Source organism: Lissotriton helveticus, chromosome 9, assembly GCF_964261635.1.
Source record: "Lissotriton helveticus chromosome 9, aLisHel1.1, whole genome shotgun sequence".
Lineage (NCBI taxonomy): Eukaryota > Metazoa > Chordata > Amphibia > Caudata > Salamandridae > Lissotriton > Lissotriton helveticus.
In genome coordinates, this window is record NC_136070.1 from 887152417 (window position 1) to 887165927 (window position 13511).

General features: G+C 40.6%; 1 protein-coding gene across 1 annotated transcript in view; it reads left to right on the forward strand.

Moving 5' to 3' along the window:
* Positions 1-13511, forward strand: part of LOC144781957 (cytochrome P450 2G1-like) — a 415302-nt gene that overhangs the window by 193703 nt on the left and 208088 nt on the right. The window contains exon 5 of the mRNA XM_078661047.1: positions 6560-6736. Coding sequence (XP_078517173.1) covers positions 6560-6736 — 177 coding nt within the window. The remainder of the gene's footprint in view (positions 1-6559; positions 6737-13511) is intronic.

Consider the following 13511-nt stretch of genomic DNA (forward strand, 5'->3'; position numbering starts at 1 on the left):
CAAGCGGGGGAACATGTGCCTGCTAACATCAAACAGGCCTGCATCTGGGCCTCAAGCGGGGGAACACGCAAATGAGCGTGTCTGCGGGGACAATTACTTCAGCCTCTCCTACTCGCTGTCACTCAACTCTCTCCTTAAACGGGTTTACCCGCGGCTGATAACTCTCTCATTCAATGACATTACACGCGCCTGCTAACATCAACCAGGGCTGTAGCCGGGCTCAGGCGGCGGATCACTACACCAATTACACGCGCCTGCTAACATCAACAAGGCTGCAGCTGGGCCTTCGCCTTCCCTATTCTAATGAAACAAAAAATGTTGTATACCGCGAGATTTTAAAATAAATTGCCCTTGCCAAATAAACACATTACACACATTCTATTTCATACCCGGACAACGTCGGGACGGGCTGCTAGTATAATATATTGGGGTGAATAGCGAATATTTTCTTGATTTAAAGTTTTTTTATTTTATCAAAATAGGTGTCTAAACGGTCTTGGTCTTATTTGAAGTAATTCTTTTCTGTAAAAAGTGTTTTTTATTCATTTATTAATGATTATTTTGGCAACCATATTGTAGTCGATATTGCATGAATCAATATTTTTCACATATTTATGTTTATTTAAAGGTGACAATATTTTTGTTTCCCATGTTTTTGTTTTCGATATAGGTAAAAATCGATATTTTTAATAACATTTGTGTTCTTGAAATTTGTGGTTTTACTAGTTAAGTATAGGAAACTTTCCTTTAAGCGTCTCCTGGTCATATAAATACCAAAATGTCCCTCATGAGCAATATTAACAAACAATTTCTGCCAAAAGGTGGGATACATTTATCTACCCTCAGAACTATGTCATTTTCTAATGCTAATTCATCACAAACTTTGAAATAACTAACAAGACTCCCAGTAAGTTTCCTTTCTTCAGGTCATCCTTTTAGTATGAATTCTTTCACCCCTTTAAGTTCTTGATCTTTTTCCATTTCTTTATCCCATAACTGCTCCGTATACAATAAATTCACATCCTGTACAACATGTGCTACTTCGCACTCATCCTCATCAACACGGTCAGATTCGAGGTATGGAAGGGGTAATCTTGACATGCAGTCAGTATGGAGATTAGTTTTCCCAGGCACATACTCTAGAGAGTATTGTAAATTTTGTAATCTGGATGAAAGTCTGGCCGACCTAGAAGACAAAGTGCGCCCACCTCAAGGTGATAATATGTGAACTAAAGGCTTGTGATCGGTTTTGATGCTGAATTTTGTTCCTCATAGAAATGGTCTAAAATGTTCTGAACCCCATACGCATGCTAATAGTTCCCCCTCAATGGTATATAGACAAAATATCGAGTCAAAAATATCGAATTACACTAATATCGAAGTGAAAATATAGAATGGACAGAATATCGAATGGACAGAATATAGTCAACAAAAATATCGAATTTAAGGTAAGTAATTTAATATTGATTTTCATAAATATAGAAAGTCAAAATATCGAAGTATATAATATAGGTATTAAATATATTGATTTTTTAATAACATCACATTTTTTAAAGTGTTTTGTATGTTAGTATATGTGTGAAAATTGTATATTTATTTTATAATTTAATTTAAGTAATGAATTTTATGTTATTTAATTTTTGCGTAATTTAATTCTGTAGCGGGTTGTGGGTTTATAGGGGAATAGGGTGGGAAGTAATTTAATTATAATTAATTAAATATTTTAATGTATTTATTGGTATTTATTTTGAATTAATTGTTAATTATTTTTAATTGGTGATTAATTTAATTTAAATTGGTAATTCATTTCTATTAATTGATTAATTGATAATTATGTTAATTTTATAAAATTATTTCCCGTAGCGGGTTGTGAGTTTATAGGGGAATAGGGTGGGAAGTAATTTAATTGTAATTAATTAAATATTTTAATTTATTTATTGGTATTTATCTTGAATTAATTGTTAATTAATTGTTAATTGGTATTAATTTATTAATTGATTAGCTGATAATTATGTTAATTTTATAAAATTATTTTCCGTAGCGGGTTGTGGGTTTATAGGGGAATAGAGTGGGAAGTAATTTAAATGTAATTAATTCAATAGTTTAATTTATTTATTGGTATTCATTTCAAAATAACTGTTAATTATTTTTTAATTGCTAATTAAGTAATTGGTAATTGGTGATTAATTTGTATTAATAGGTAATGAATTTTAATAATTAATTTGCATTTGTATTTTTAATTGATTAATTATTATATTATATTAAATTGGTAATTACTTTTAATACATTTTCTATTGGTATTTATATTTAATTTATTTTTATTAATATATGAAGTATTTACTTTCCCTACTATTGCACTCACTGGAGTGAGAATAATAATGTTTACCCCTATGCTATCCAACGCTTTCCCTACTGTTGCACTCTCTGGAGTGGGAATAGTAATTTTTACCCCTACGCTATCCAACGCTTTCCCTACTGTTGCACTCTTTGGAGTGGGAATAGAAATTTTTACCCCTACGCTATCCAACGCTTTCCCTACTGTTGCACTCTCTGGAGTGGGAATAGTAATGTTTACCCTTACGCTATCCAACGCTTTCCCTACTGTTGCACTCCTTGGAGTGGGAATAGTAATTTTTACCCCTACGCTATCCAACGCTTTCCCTACTGTTGCACTGACTGGAGTGGGAATAGTAATTTTTACACCTACGCTATCCAACGCTTTCCCTACTGTTGCACTCACTGGAGTGGGAATAGTAATTTTTACCCCTACGCTATCCAACACTTTCCCTACTGTTGCACTCACTGGAGTGGGAATAGTAATTTTTACCCCTACGCTATCCAACGCTTTCCCTACTGTTGCACTCACTGGAGTGGGAATAGTAATTTTTACCCTCCCGCTATCCTACGGTAAAAATATTGTATATTTTTTTATTATTATTAAGTTAATATATATATGTTTTGCAAAAATGTAATTGTAAATATTTTTTATAACTTAAATTAATTATTTAATAATTTTCAGGTTATTTAAGTATTTTAAAGTATATTTTAGTTAATTATTTTTAATATGTAATTAATTTTAAATTCTTATTTAGACATTTAAAGAAATTTGATATTTTGACTAACTATATGTTTTTTAAACGATATTTTTGATTCGATATTTTTGTACTTACCTGTTTGTAGATAGGAATTTTATATTTTTGTATTCGATATTTTATCTTCGATATTTGTGTAATTCTATATTTTTGTTATTGATATTATTTCAGTGATCCCTCTCAATTACAGAGTAATGATGCTCTGACTCTCGCAACGTCCTAGAAGCACATGATCAATTGCTCGCATCTACCATTATGATACAAAGTTTGCCAATAAACAGCCGCCCTCATGCAGACAGAAGGACATTTGGGGGCCGGTGACGGTATATCTTACCTCTCAGGGAACGAACGATGGGGACTCTATTTGTAATGATGCGGGCAGCACTGATGATGGGGGTCTGGAACGTGATCGTATTCATAATATACCACCTGTAAATTCTGGCACCTTGTAAATATACTGCTTTGAGATATAATTGCTTTTGCTGTATCCTTGATTGCTGCCATGTCTTAATTCACTTGCTCTGTTTCCACTGGTATCCTGATATGATTCTTCTACTGATTGTCGGTGCTGCCTTGGCCGGATGCTATGGACTGTACTTGATACAATTGCCTTTCCGTGTTACTGCCCTTGTATGATACTTGTCTTATTGCTCAATGTTATACCTTAACTCAACATGCTTTCTACTTACTCTGCATGGAACACGTACCAGTATACCCTTGTACTGTTGTTATGTATCTATGAAAATTCTAAAATAAAGATTTAAAAAAAAAAAAAAGTTTGCCAACAATGAAAGGTTTGAGACATGGAGACTCGGCAATCAGTTTTTTTGACAGTAGAGAAAGTAGAAGTCATAACATCAGTCCAAGTAAATTTCAAATTTTTCTTTAACAAATTTCTAAAAGGTTCAAACAAAGTTGCATAGTCTGGAATGAATTTGACGTAGAACACGATTAGTCCTAAAAAAGCGACCAACTGTTCTTTAGATTTAGGAATGGGAGTCTTACTGATGTTTTCCAAATGGGACAATTTAGGTTTGATACCATCTCCACTGATACAGTGTCCTACATATTCCCCTTAATGTTTCCTGAATCTGCACTTGTCTGCACAAAGAGTCAAACCTTTGGTTACTAATGCATTTAGAACTTCAACTAAATTATGGTCATGTTCTTCCTCATCTTTACCAAAGACTAAAATGTCATCTTGGAAAGCTATAGCCCCAGCAAGACCATCCAGGGTTTCCTTCATTAGTCTTTGGAAAACAGAAGCTGTGACGGCTAAGCCAAAAGGCACCCTGCAAAACCTGTAAAGACCTTCTGGTGTTATAAAGGCAGTTAAGTCTTTGGATTCTTCATGTAGGACAACTTGATGGTATGCACTAGCCAGGTCAAGACATGAAAACAAATGTGCCCCAGCTAATGTGGATACCATTTCATGCAAATTAGGCAGGGGGTGAGCATCAACCCAAATGGCACTGTTGAGACTACATAAGTCTCCACAGGTTCAATTATCTTCTTTACACACATATCTTGGAGCATGTCTTTCAGTTTGTTCCTGTAGGACAAAGGAACATTCCTTATTTGATGACGTACAGGCATAGCATTTGCATGCAATTTTATGCAATGTTGAAAACCTTGATATTCCCCCAACTTGCCATTAAATAGGGTAGGAAATTCACTTTTTAATTTGGAAAGTAGTTCAGAGTCATTGAACTTTTTGATAGAATCATCCCCAATGGGAATTGCATCAACAGAGTAAATAGGAGGATTAGCTTTGGGATCTAATTTAATTCCCAATTTTTCTTGGTGTGGCCAGCCTAAAAGCGATCGGCCAAGTTTTGTGACATTATTGATTGTGACTTTTAGCGATCCTCTCCAGGCAAGTCAGGTACAATCAAGAATACACAAACCGCCAACCGCCATGCCTATATCCCTTCCAACGCATTTAAAAGATGCTACCACGCACGCGATGACATATGAAGTCGACACGAACACCTCCGCTCGTGTCCACTTCAAATGATAACAACCCACGTATACAACATGGTTGGCTTGTTTCTAAGCACTCCCAAATTTAACAAACTAAGAACAAAAGTTAATAGTGTAGATATTACAATGTCGATCTTCTGGCCATGTGTTTTTAATGTTGGAATTTGCTTTTGCTGTAATTCGTGCAGTAGGTATTACATGATCTTATTTAAATGTGTTAGGAAACTGTAAGCATGATGTATGAATACCTTGTCGCAAAACTCCAGTTCCAATTTGCAGCCAGTATTTTGAGACCAATGAAGAGTTTAACAAACTGACCTATCTACTAATTGATTGATTGGCTAAATTCTGATTTGGAGTGGGTCAGAAACTTACCTACCTCATGTATACTAATGATGGGTGTCATATTAATGTGGTAGATCAACACTCACTCTGATTAGTGGCCATCACAGGGATGGTGGCATGCTAGAGTCAACATACCACCATGTCTGTGACCACCTCTCACTACAGTAAACATTTTTAAGATGCAGACCATTTTCCTTGAAGAATGCAGAAGTTCATTTAACAAGAAAAGTTTTCTTTTTTGAAAGGTTGGTTTAGAGTTGGCAGCTTTCCCCTACACCACTATATACTCCCCAACAAACGTTTATTGTATATTCACAAAGAGAAAGATGTATGTAGGGGACCTTTTCTTTTCTACAAATGCATTTGCCCCTTAAATCTGAAGTCAGTAGTTTTTCAATGTTTTGTTCCCTGATTTCCATTGCAGAACTCTGACACATTGCAAACTAATTTGTTTTTTTGAAGGAATGTCTTCAACATGCTCCCTCTGAATACTGAATCCATATGGAATGCAATCCCGTTTTAGGAATTGGTAAAAGTTAATCAATTCCTAAAATGGGATTAGTATATTAAAAAATATTTTTGCAGTCTCAACTCCAAATCAGGTTGTTTGCAACCATAAAAATACGTTGTACATCTCACCATTTTGTAATGCTCCTAGAACATGTTAAGTGAATGAAGAGTTGAATATACCCAGCAGATTATGAGCAAAGAAGGAGAAAAATAATTTAGTGATGAAATATGAATTCCTTGGACTCCTACAAAGGCAGTTCCAGGCTCCCCAATAGGACATCCAGAACGTGTGGAATGTATAATACTCACACAGTGCTTCTTTACCTTCATTACTGCTAACTCCTTACGATACCCATTAAAAGATGAGCTTACATTTCTTTTATTTTGATTATATTTATTAGGTGTTATTCAGAGGACGAGGAAGCTGCTACAAACAGCACAGCAGGCAAGATGAGTCTACATTAGCCAGAAATATCATACTAAATGCAAAATCTGCTACAATCACTACAAACATGGTTTCAGTGTTTTCAGATGCAAAAACACATTTCCAAATGTTTGACCTCTGGGTAAAATATCAAGTATTGTCTTTATGGTGGTATAAATAATGAATGCTTTATATTTCATTACAGATATTCTCTAGTTTTACAAGAGTCGTAAAGCACCTCCCAGGTCCACACCACGCAAAGTTGAAGCACCTGGAAAACCTCCGTAACTTTGTGACAGAGAGAGTCAAAACACACAAGGAGACGCTTGATCCCAGTTCACCACGAGATTACATCGACTGTTTCCTCACAAAGATGATAAAGGTATACATTCACAGCTTTGCAAGTAGCAACATCGCATTACGTTGTTCATGGTAAGATTTCTACTCTATGACTTGCTGTTTGTATCTACTTCTGAAAAAGATTGACTCATTGACAGACTTGAATTTAATGCTTATCCATATATATATAAGCTTCAAATATGCCAGTCTCTACTGTCAGACTCTACACTGTCTTCATTTTTTAAGATCAGTGCATCAGTAAGCTCTTGATTGCCATTTGAAGGACTGTAATGTTTAATTGCCAGGGACCATAGTTCCACAATTCTCCTGTAACAGTCATGAGGTAAAGAACCTGTCCCTATTACTAGTTGATCCATCTGAGTAACAGAGATGGGTCAGAGAAGGTGTATCTATCATTTATAAGTTCCTTTTCAAGAACACATAAAATGATGGAACAGCACCCGAGAGGGCAGGAATATGCCATATCCATCTAGATATGCTGCATTCATGCACTCTTCTTGCGCTGGTGCACCTTTGGCTGCCCAGTGCTAATGAAGGCACTTTGCACCATGCATAAATGGGTGCCCCCGTTCCAGGCAGGATTGATTTTGTGCAGGAAGGGACACTGTTAGACCTGACAGCCTTGGGATGGTCTCCCCTCAACATTTTGCCTTCTTACTCCACTTTTCTGACCTCTTTTTTGCTGGTTTTAGGACTCTGTGCTCTTTACCTCAGCTGACCAATACGTATGTGCTTGTGCTCTCCACTAACATAGTAACATTGGTTCATACCCAATGGTCATATTTAATTTACTTATAAGACCCTAGTAAAGTGGTACTCCCTGTACCCATGGCCTGTAAATTAAATGCTACTGGTAGACCTGCAACACTGATAGTGTCACCCACTTAAGTAGCCCTTCAATCATGTTGACCTGGCAAAATAAACCTTTTGCCAGGCCCTAACATTCCCTTTTATACATAAACACACCCCCTAAGGTAGGCCCTGGACAACCCAGAGGGCAGGGTGCAATGTATTGAAAAGTCTTGATATCTTTTTTTAAATTGTACATGTCCAGGAAGTGAAAAGCTCCTAAAGTCATTTTTCACTATTGCAAGGCCTATCTCTCCCATAGGATAACACTGGGATTACCTCATTACATTTTAGTGTCATTTCTAATTCGGAAAGATAAGACCTCCCAAGTCTTGTGTCTCTGGAATCCTAATTTTAAATCCCAGCTGATGCTGCAGTCTGATTTTAATAGACATTTCTGAAAATGCCAATTTCGGCAAGTCTGCATTTTCTTACTTTAGCAAAAAGAACAATTGATTGGCGGCAGAGTGCTGAAACAATGTCAAACATTCATTCCCAGTACAGAGTTCTGGGCTTAAATCCATTTTTTCTTTACCCACCATGACGTTCCAGTTTAGACCCAGCCATATGCAAATCAGAAATGACACCGCTCACAATGGGAACAGTCCAGCCCAAACTGCCAGGCCAGGTCCTCCCTGGACTGGAAACAAGCCTCCTGGGAGCAGTTTCATGGTATCACCCGTCATCAGCCAGGCTAGCTTGACTTCAGTGGCATGGTGAGCATGGGAACCGCCAGGGATCTTTGATCTCTGGTTTTTGCAGTAGTCCCAGGGTGGCCCGACTGCCCTGGTCATAATATGGAAGTCAGAAGACCGCCACCACCATGCCCCTGCAAGTCTGGCAGTCTGTCGTCCACCAGACTTGTAATAAGCCCCTTAGAGTCCATGTGAGGTGTGGGTCCGGGGCTTAATGGACCTCCAGATATGGGAACCTAAGCCTCCTGATAGGAAGTTGGGTTTGCCAATTAGCATTACTTTCATCACTGTTCAAGGGAACTAAAAGAGACTTGGTCCAATTGACCCTCAGACCCAGTGCCAGGGTCAGCATATTTAATAGGTGGGGTCCTGAAAAGGAGGGCTGGGAATGAAGGAGCAGGACATCATCCAGATATAATGCAATACAGTCTATAATTGCCAACCGCCAGTCAAATCCCCAGACCTACAGGGGTTCTATGGCCAGAGCAAACCAGAGATGGGACAGTGGGCCACCTTGTTTGGTGCCCGTTGAACAGGGAAGGGGTTCATAAGGTCCCTTTAACACAAGCCTGCGCTCCTGGTTGTGCGTATAAAGTTGCACATATGACCAAAAAAAGAGTGCAAATCCCATTAGCATTAGAATGTCCCCCAGAAACTTACAGTCAACCAAAGTGAATGCTTTTTTGAGGTCTACAAGTAATTGAGCAGTAGGGTCCCTCAATTCAGATAGTCTGGCCAGGACCATGAGAACTCTGCATATTTAGTGTTGTGTGCTGCACTGTGGTATAAAACCATAGTGGTCTGCGTGGATTCACTGGGAAAGCAGTGGTTGGAGTCTGTTGGCCAAAGTTTGACCTACATTTTTCATTTAGTGTTAATCAGAAATATTGGTCGATAAGACAAGCATCTTTCAGGGGGAACCCCCCGTTTGAGCAGCAGTACAATAGTGGCTAGGTCCAGCTCTAGGGGAAAGTGTCCTTTCTCGTGCTAGGTCTTGGAACATGGCCAGAAGCGGTCCCAAAGGAGTGTAGAGAGTTGGCTGTAGTAATCTATGGGGATACTCATTGGTCCCCAGAGTCTTGCCTCACTGCATCTCTGCCATAGCATCATCCTGTTCCTAAGCCATGAGAGGATGTTCTAAGGATGACGTGCAGTGAAGTTCACCACTGGTAATGGGGGGTCTCCAATGAGGGGCATAGGCATATCCCTCTCTGGATGTGTCCAGGCAGTAATATTCTGTAAACGCCATTGCTATATCATTGGCTCTTGAAACCTGTTCCCCTGTATCACATATTATGAATGTAATTAAGCATGAAGCAAGGTATTTGGTCCCCAGACAATAGATCAATTTGCCTGACTTATTGCCCTATTCATATTTCCTTGTTGTTGGGGTCAACCAGCACTACCAAGTCGCATCAAGGGATACCTGTCTAAGAGTCGGCTGGTCAGGCTCCAATTGTATTAAAGCCTGATTATGACTTTGGCAGTGTGAGAGCAAGCCTACATGCTGCCACCCTGCCCCCGCTCCCCCAAAGCTTACTGCTGCCCACCCACCAGAGTATAAGTATGTTTGCACTCTGGCCGGCAGTCCTTTTGCGTTCCCAAGGCAGTGCCTTTCAAAAAGGCATTGCAATGCGAAGGTCAAAGGCTGTTCCTGCATAGCATGAGCTGGTAAGTCCATGCCATGCAAGAACAGGGGGTGCATGCACAAAGGGGGGGCACAACATGTGCCCCCATGCATGTATCTCCAGAGGCACAAGGGGGCCCTGTAGGGCCCCCTTTGACTCCTCCCGCCTCACTTTCATGGCATACTCACTGCTGTGAAAGTAAGGCAGGGAGTAAACTCATAATATTCTTGGCGGTGCTGCAGTGACACCACCATGCATATAGCTTCCTCAGGACCGCCACATCACTGCCAGGGATCGCGGTCCCCCAGCAGTTGCAGCAGTACCCTCACGGCCCGACTGCCGCAGTTGTAATAAAGCGGTCTGACTACTCATGCGGCAGTCGATGACTGCCACCACACCTCCACCATGGGTTCGGCAGTCCTATAGACTGCCAAACTCATAATCAGGCCCGTTGTATTTCCTAAATGGAGCAATCATTATATGATCTCTTCAGGATCACAATAGCTGCCTCCAGGAATGTTATCTGTTGGTGCTCCGCCCTCTCTTATCCTTTAAGATTGAAGTGTGCTTTGCCTCTCCTGGTGGCTTTCCCAGCCTCGCAGATCACCTCTGGGGAGGTCACTGAATCTGTGTTAAGTATTCTTGAAATTTGTGTGTCAGTGTCCGTGTTTGTGTCAATTTCTCATCTGTGAAGTGCTAAGCATTTAGTTTCCGCTATGGTTTGCAAGTTTTGTGTGATCGGCGTGATACACACTAAAGTATCTATATTGTGCCAACATAGTACAATTATTACAAAGCAGGTGTGTCTCTTGAAGCATGATTGCTGGGGCATTTCTCTTTGTGAAGCAGAGAACCACTCCTTTCTTTATTCGATCAATAAGGCCCTTAAGATTCCAGCACATGGGTATGAACTAATACATTAGTACTGTGGAATGAGAGAGAGAAGGGGCATGAAGATTCACCTATCATGAGCTATATTTCACTAATAATGTCAAGGAGTGGCTATGCCATAGTGTGTGTGTGTGTGAACAAAAGAAAATTGGGCAGGCAACAACAAAAAACAAAACATGATGTCCGATGGGTGGACTACTGAAACTCCCCCCCCAACAACCCCTCCACCACCAGAAGCATCTGTCAGTCTCCCAACAATTAGTTCATTGAATAGCTCCTTCATCATCTGCCTGATGTAATTAGAACCACATAGGATAGCATGGTGCTGCCAAATAGTGAGACTTGGGTCCAGGATCCATCGGAGCAGCGACTCGCATATCCGTGGAGTGAGGCGAAGGAGTTCTCTGCCTCGGTATTGCCTTGGTATGCTTATTGGAGCTGTCAGGACTATCCGCTTCAGAATCAGATGAGTCTTTCATTAAGCAGTGCGGGTTTCCACATCTGTTGCACCTACAATGTGTGGTCCAATGCCTGGTGTGTGTAGAATTGTTAGGTACATCAGTGGACCCCTAAGGAAGGGGCCTGTTATTGTAGAGCAGTTTCTATTCTGTAGCCCATTCCCAGGCCACCTCTGGAGATTCAAAAAGAATGGGATTTGGAGGTGAAATGTTACTTTAGTTTTGCAGGTAACACGAGCATGCATTGTATCGTTTGGGCTCTTAACTTCTTGACTTTATGAAAGGATTTTCTCAGCTGTTGTACATTTCGGGAGTAGTCAATAGATAACACAATTCCATGTTATGGAAAGCACTAGCCACTCCTTTGCATGCCCCCTGTACAGAATCTTATGTAGATCTTTATAGTTGAGGATTTTGGTGATCATGGGTCTTGTATGAGCTCCTGGTGGTTTATTTTCTGCAAAAGCTCTGTGTGCCTGTTTGATGTTAAAGCACAAGGAGAGTTTTTCCGGAGGATACAAGTCAGAATACATTGTTCCAAAAAACTCTCTGGGTTCTTGTCTTCAACTCTCTCAGGGAAGCTCTCAAAATGCAGGTTACAACACTGTGCTCTGTTTTCACCATCCTCCACTTGAGTTTCCATTGTTTTTGCAACGGTGTCCTGATGGGAGACAGTCAAGGTGACTTCTCAGACCTTGTCCTCTAGACACACATTCCTCCATGAGTCTATCTGCCACTCCTCACAGTAAAGAAACTTCAATCCCAACTGCCTCTATTTGTAGACTCTAGAGCTGAATAGAAGTCTGAATAGCCTGCAGAATGGCATCCAAGTCACCTTGACCAGATGGTTAGATGTGCTGCGAAGGGGCTAGAGCCCCATCACAGGTATGCAGTGTGTCTCTTCTCCCTTAAAAACTTTAGACTGCAAATTGCTCTGCCTTTCATGCTCTCATAATACAGCTCATAGAGGTAGGCACTAGTGAGCTAGATAACATTTTAAATTACATTTTTACAATGCCTAAAATGTTCATTTTATTCTCATTACTTAATACAGGTCTTGTTGCTGTTTTTATAATATTCTGTGTAGTTGACTTAAATGTACTGAGAAACAGCTTGTTCCTGTAGTAATAAATACTTTTTACTTAAAAGTGGTCATTCTTTTTAGTACAGTGTGTGCGCTACTATGAATAATAAAAAAAGGTTTGCTGCCGTTTCCACAGTGCCTCTGGTCCCTTTATTGGATTGTTAGTAACCCAAAAGCAATACCTCCATGTCAATTACACATTGAATAGTGTCTTGCGGGGCTACAGTAACTTGTCTTTCATATTCATCACTGGTACTTTGAACCAAGTTTTCCCGTGTTACCCGTGAGAGGTAAAGCACAACTTGTAGAGTTACACCAAGGTCATAACTTACGCAAGTGTAAGCCGGCCCACTTGCGCCGCTAGTTGTCAAGGCAGCAGCACGTGCAACCGGCACAGATGTTGCAAGCTACCAAGCCCCAATTGGCACAAAGCTGTTCTAGACCTCTGCACCCTCCCAATTGGGTAGTCCTTAACTGTTGTTTTCTGCAATTGGGTGGGGGCATACTATAGGTCCTTCCAGCAGTCCACCAACTTCATCCAGAAAGACAAAAAGAGGAAGGGGGGCCCCACTTAAGTGTTCCATGATGTTGGGCCCCAGCTACTGTGCTCCTTGCTCCACAGTATCTAAGTCAGTCTGATGGACATTGTTGTGTTATGTGACATGATGGCATGACACCACCTGTGGGCCCTCCAGACTGGAGCACAGGCGAAGCCAGGACCCCTCAGACTCTGGAGCATCCCACAACTGTGGGCAGAGTGCACCTAACTGCAGATTGCACTCCCTCTTCACCACCTGGAGCTCCGGCTCAATCCGGCCGCTGCTTGCCCGACACACCAAACTCAGGCTGAAGCCCGATTGGCGATCTCACCGAACTCATCAGCATCCAAGGGAAGTGAGGCAGAGGGAAGGACAGGTTCGAGACCAGGCACTAGGATCCTAAGCTGCAGATGCGAACCCTCAGCGGCAGAGTTCTTATTAGGCGGGGGTGCCTCCAGTCGGGCTCCTCTGCCAACTTGCTCGCTTCACACTGTGATACTGTCTAACTGGCTGTTCTAGTCCCGCATTTAGTGCAGGCAACCATGGGACCCAAAAGAGGAAACAGGAGGATTAGAAGTCCCCTAAACAAATCTAGGGCCTCAGGTTTGTGGTTGTGGGTGCACCAGGGTTACAAAGATGCCACATGTGTTCAG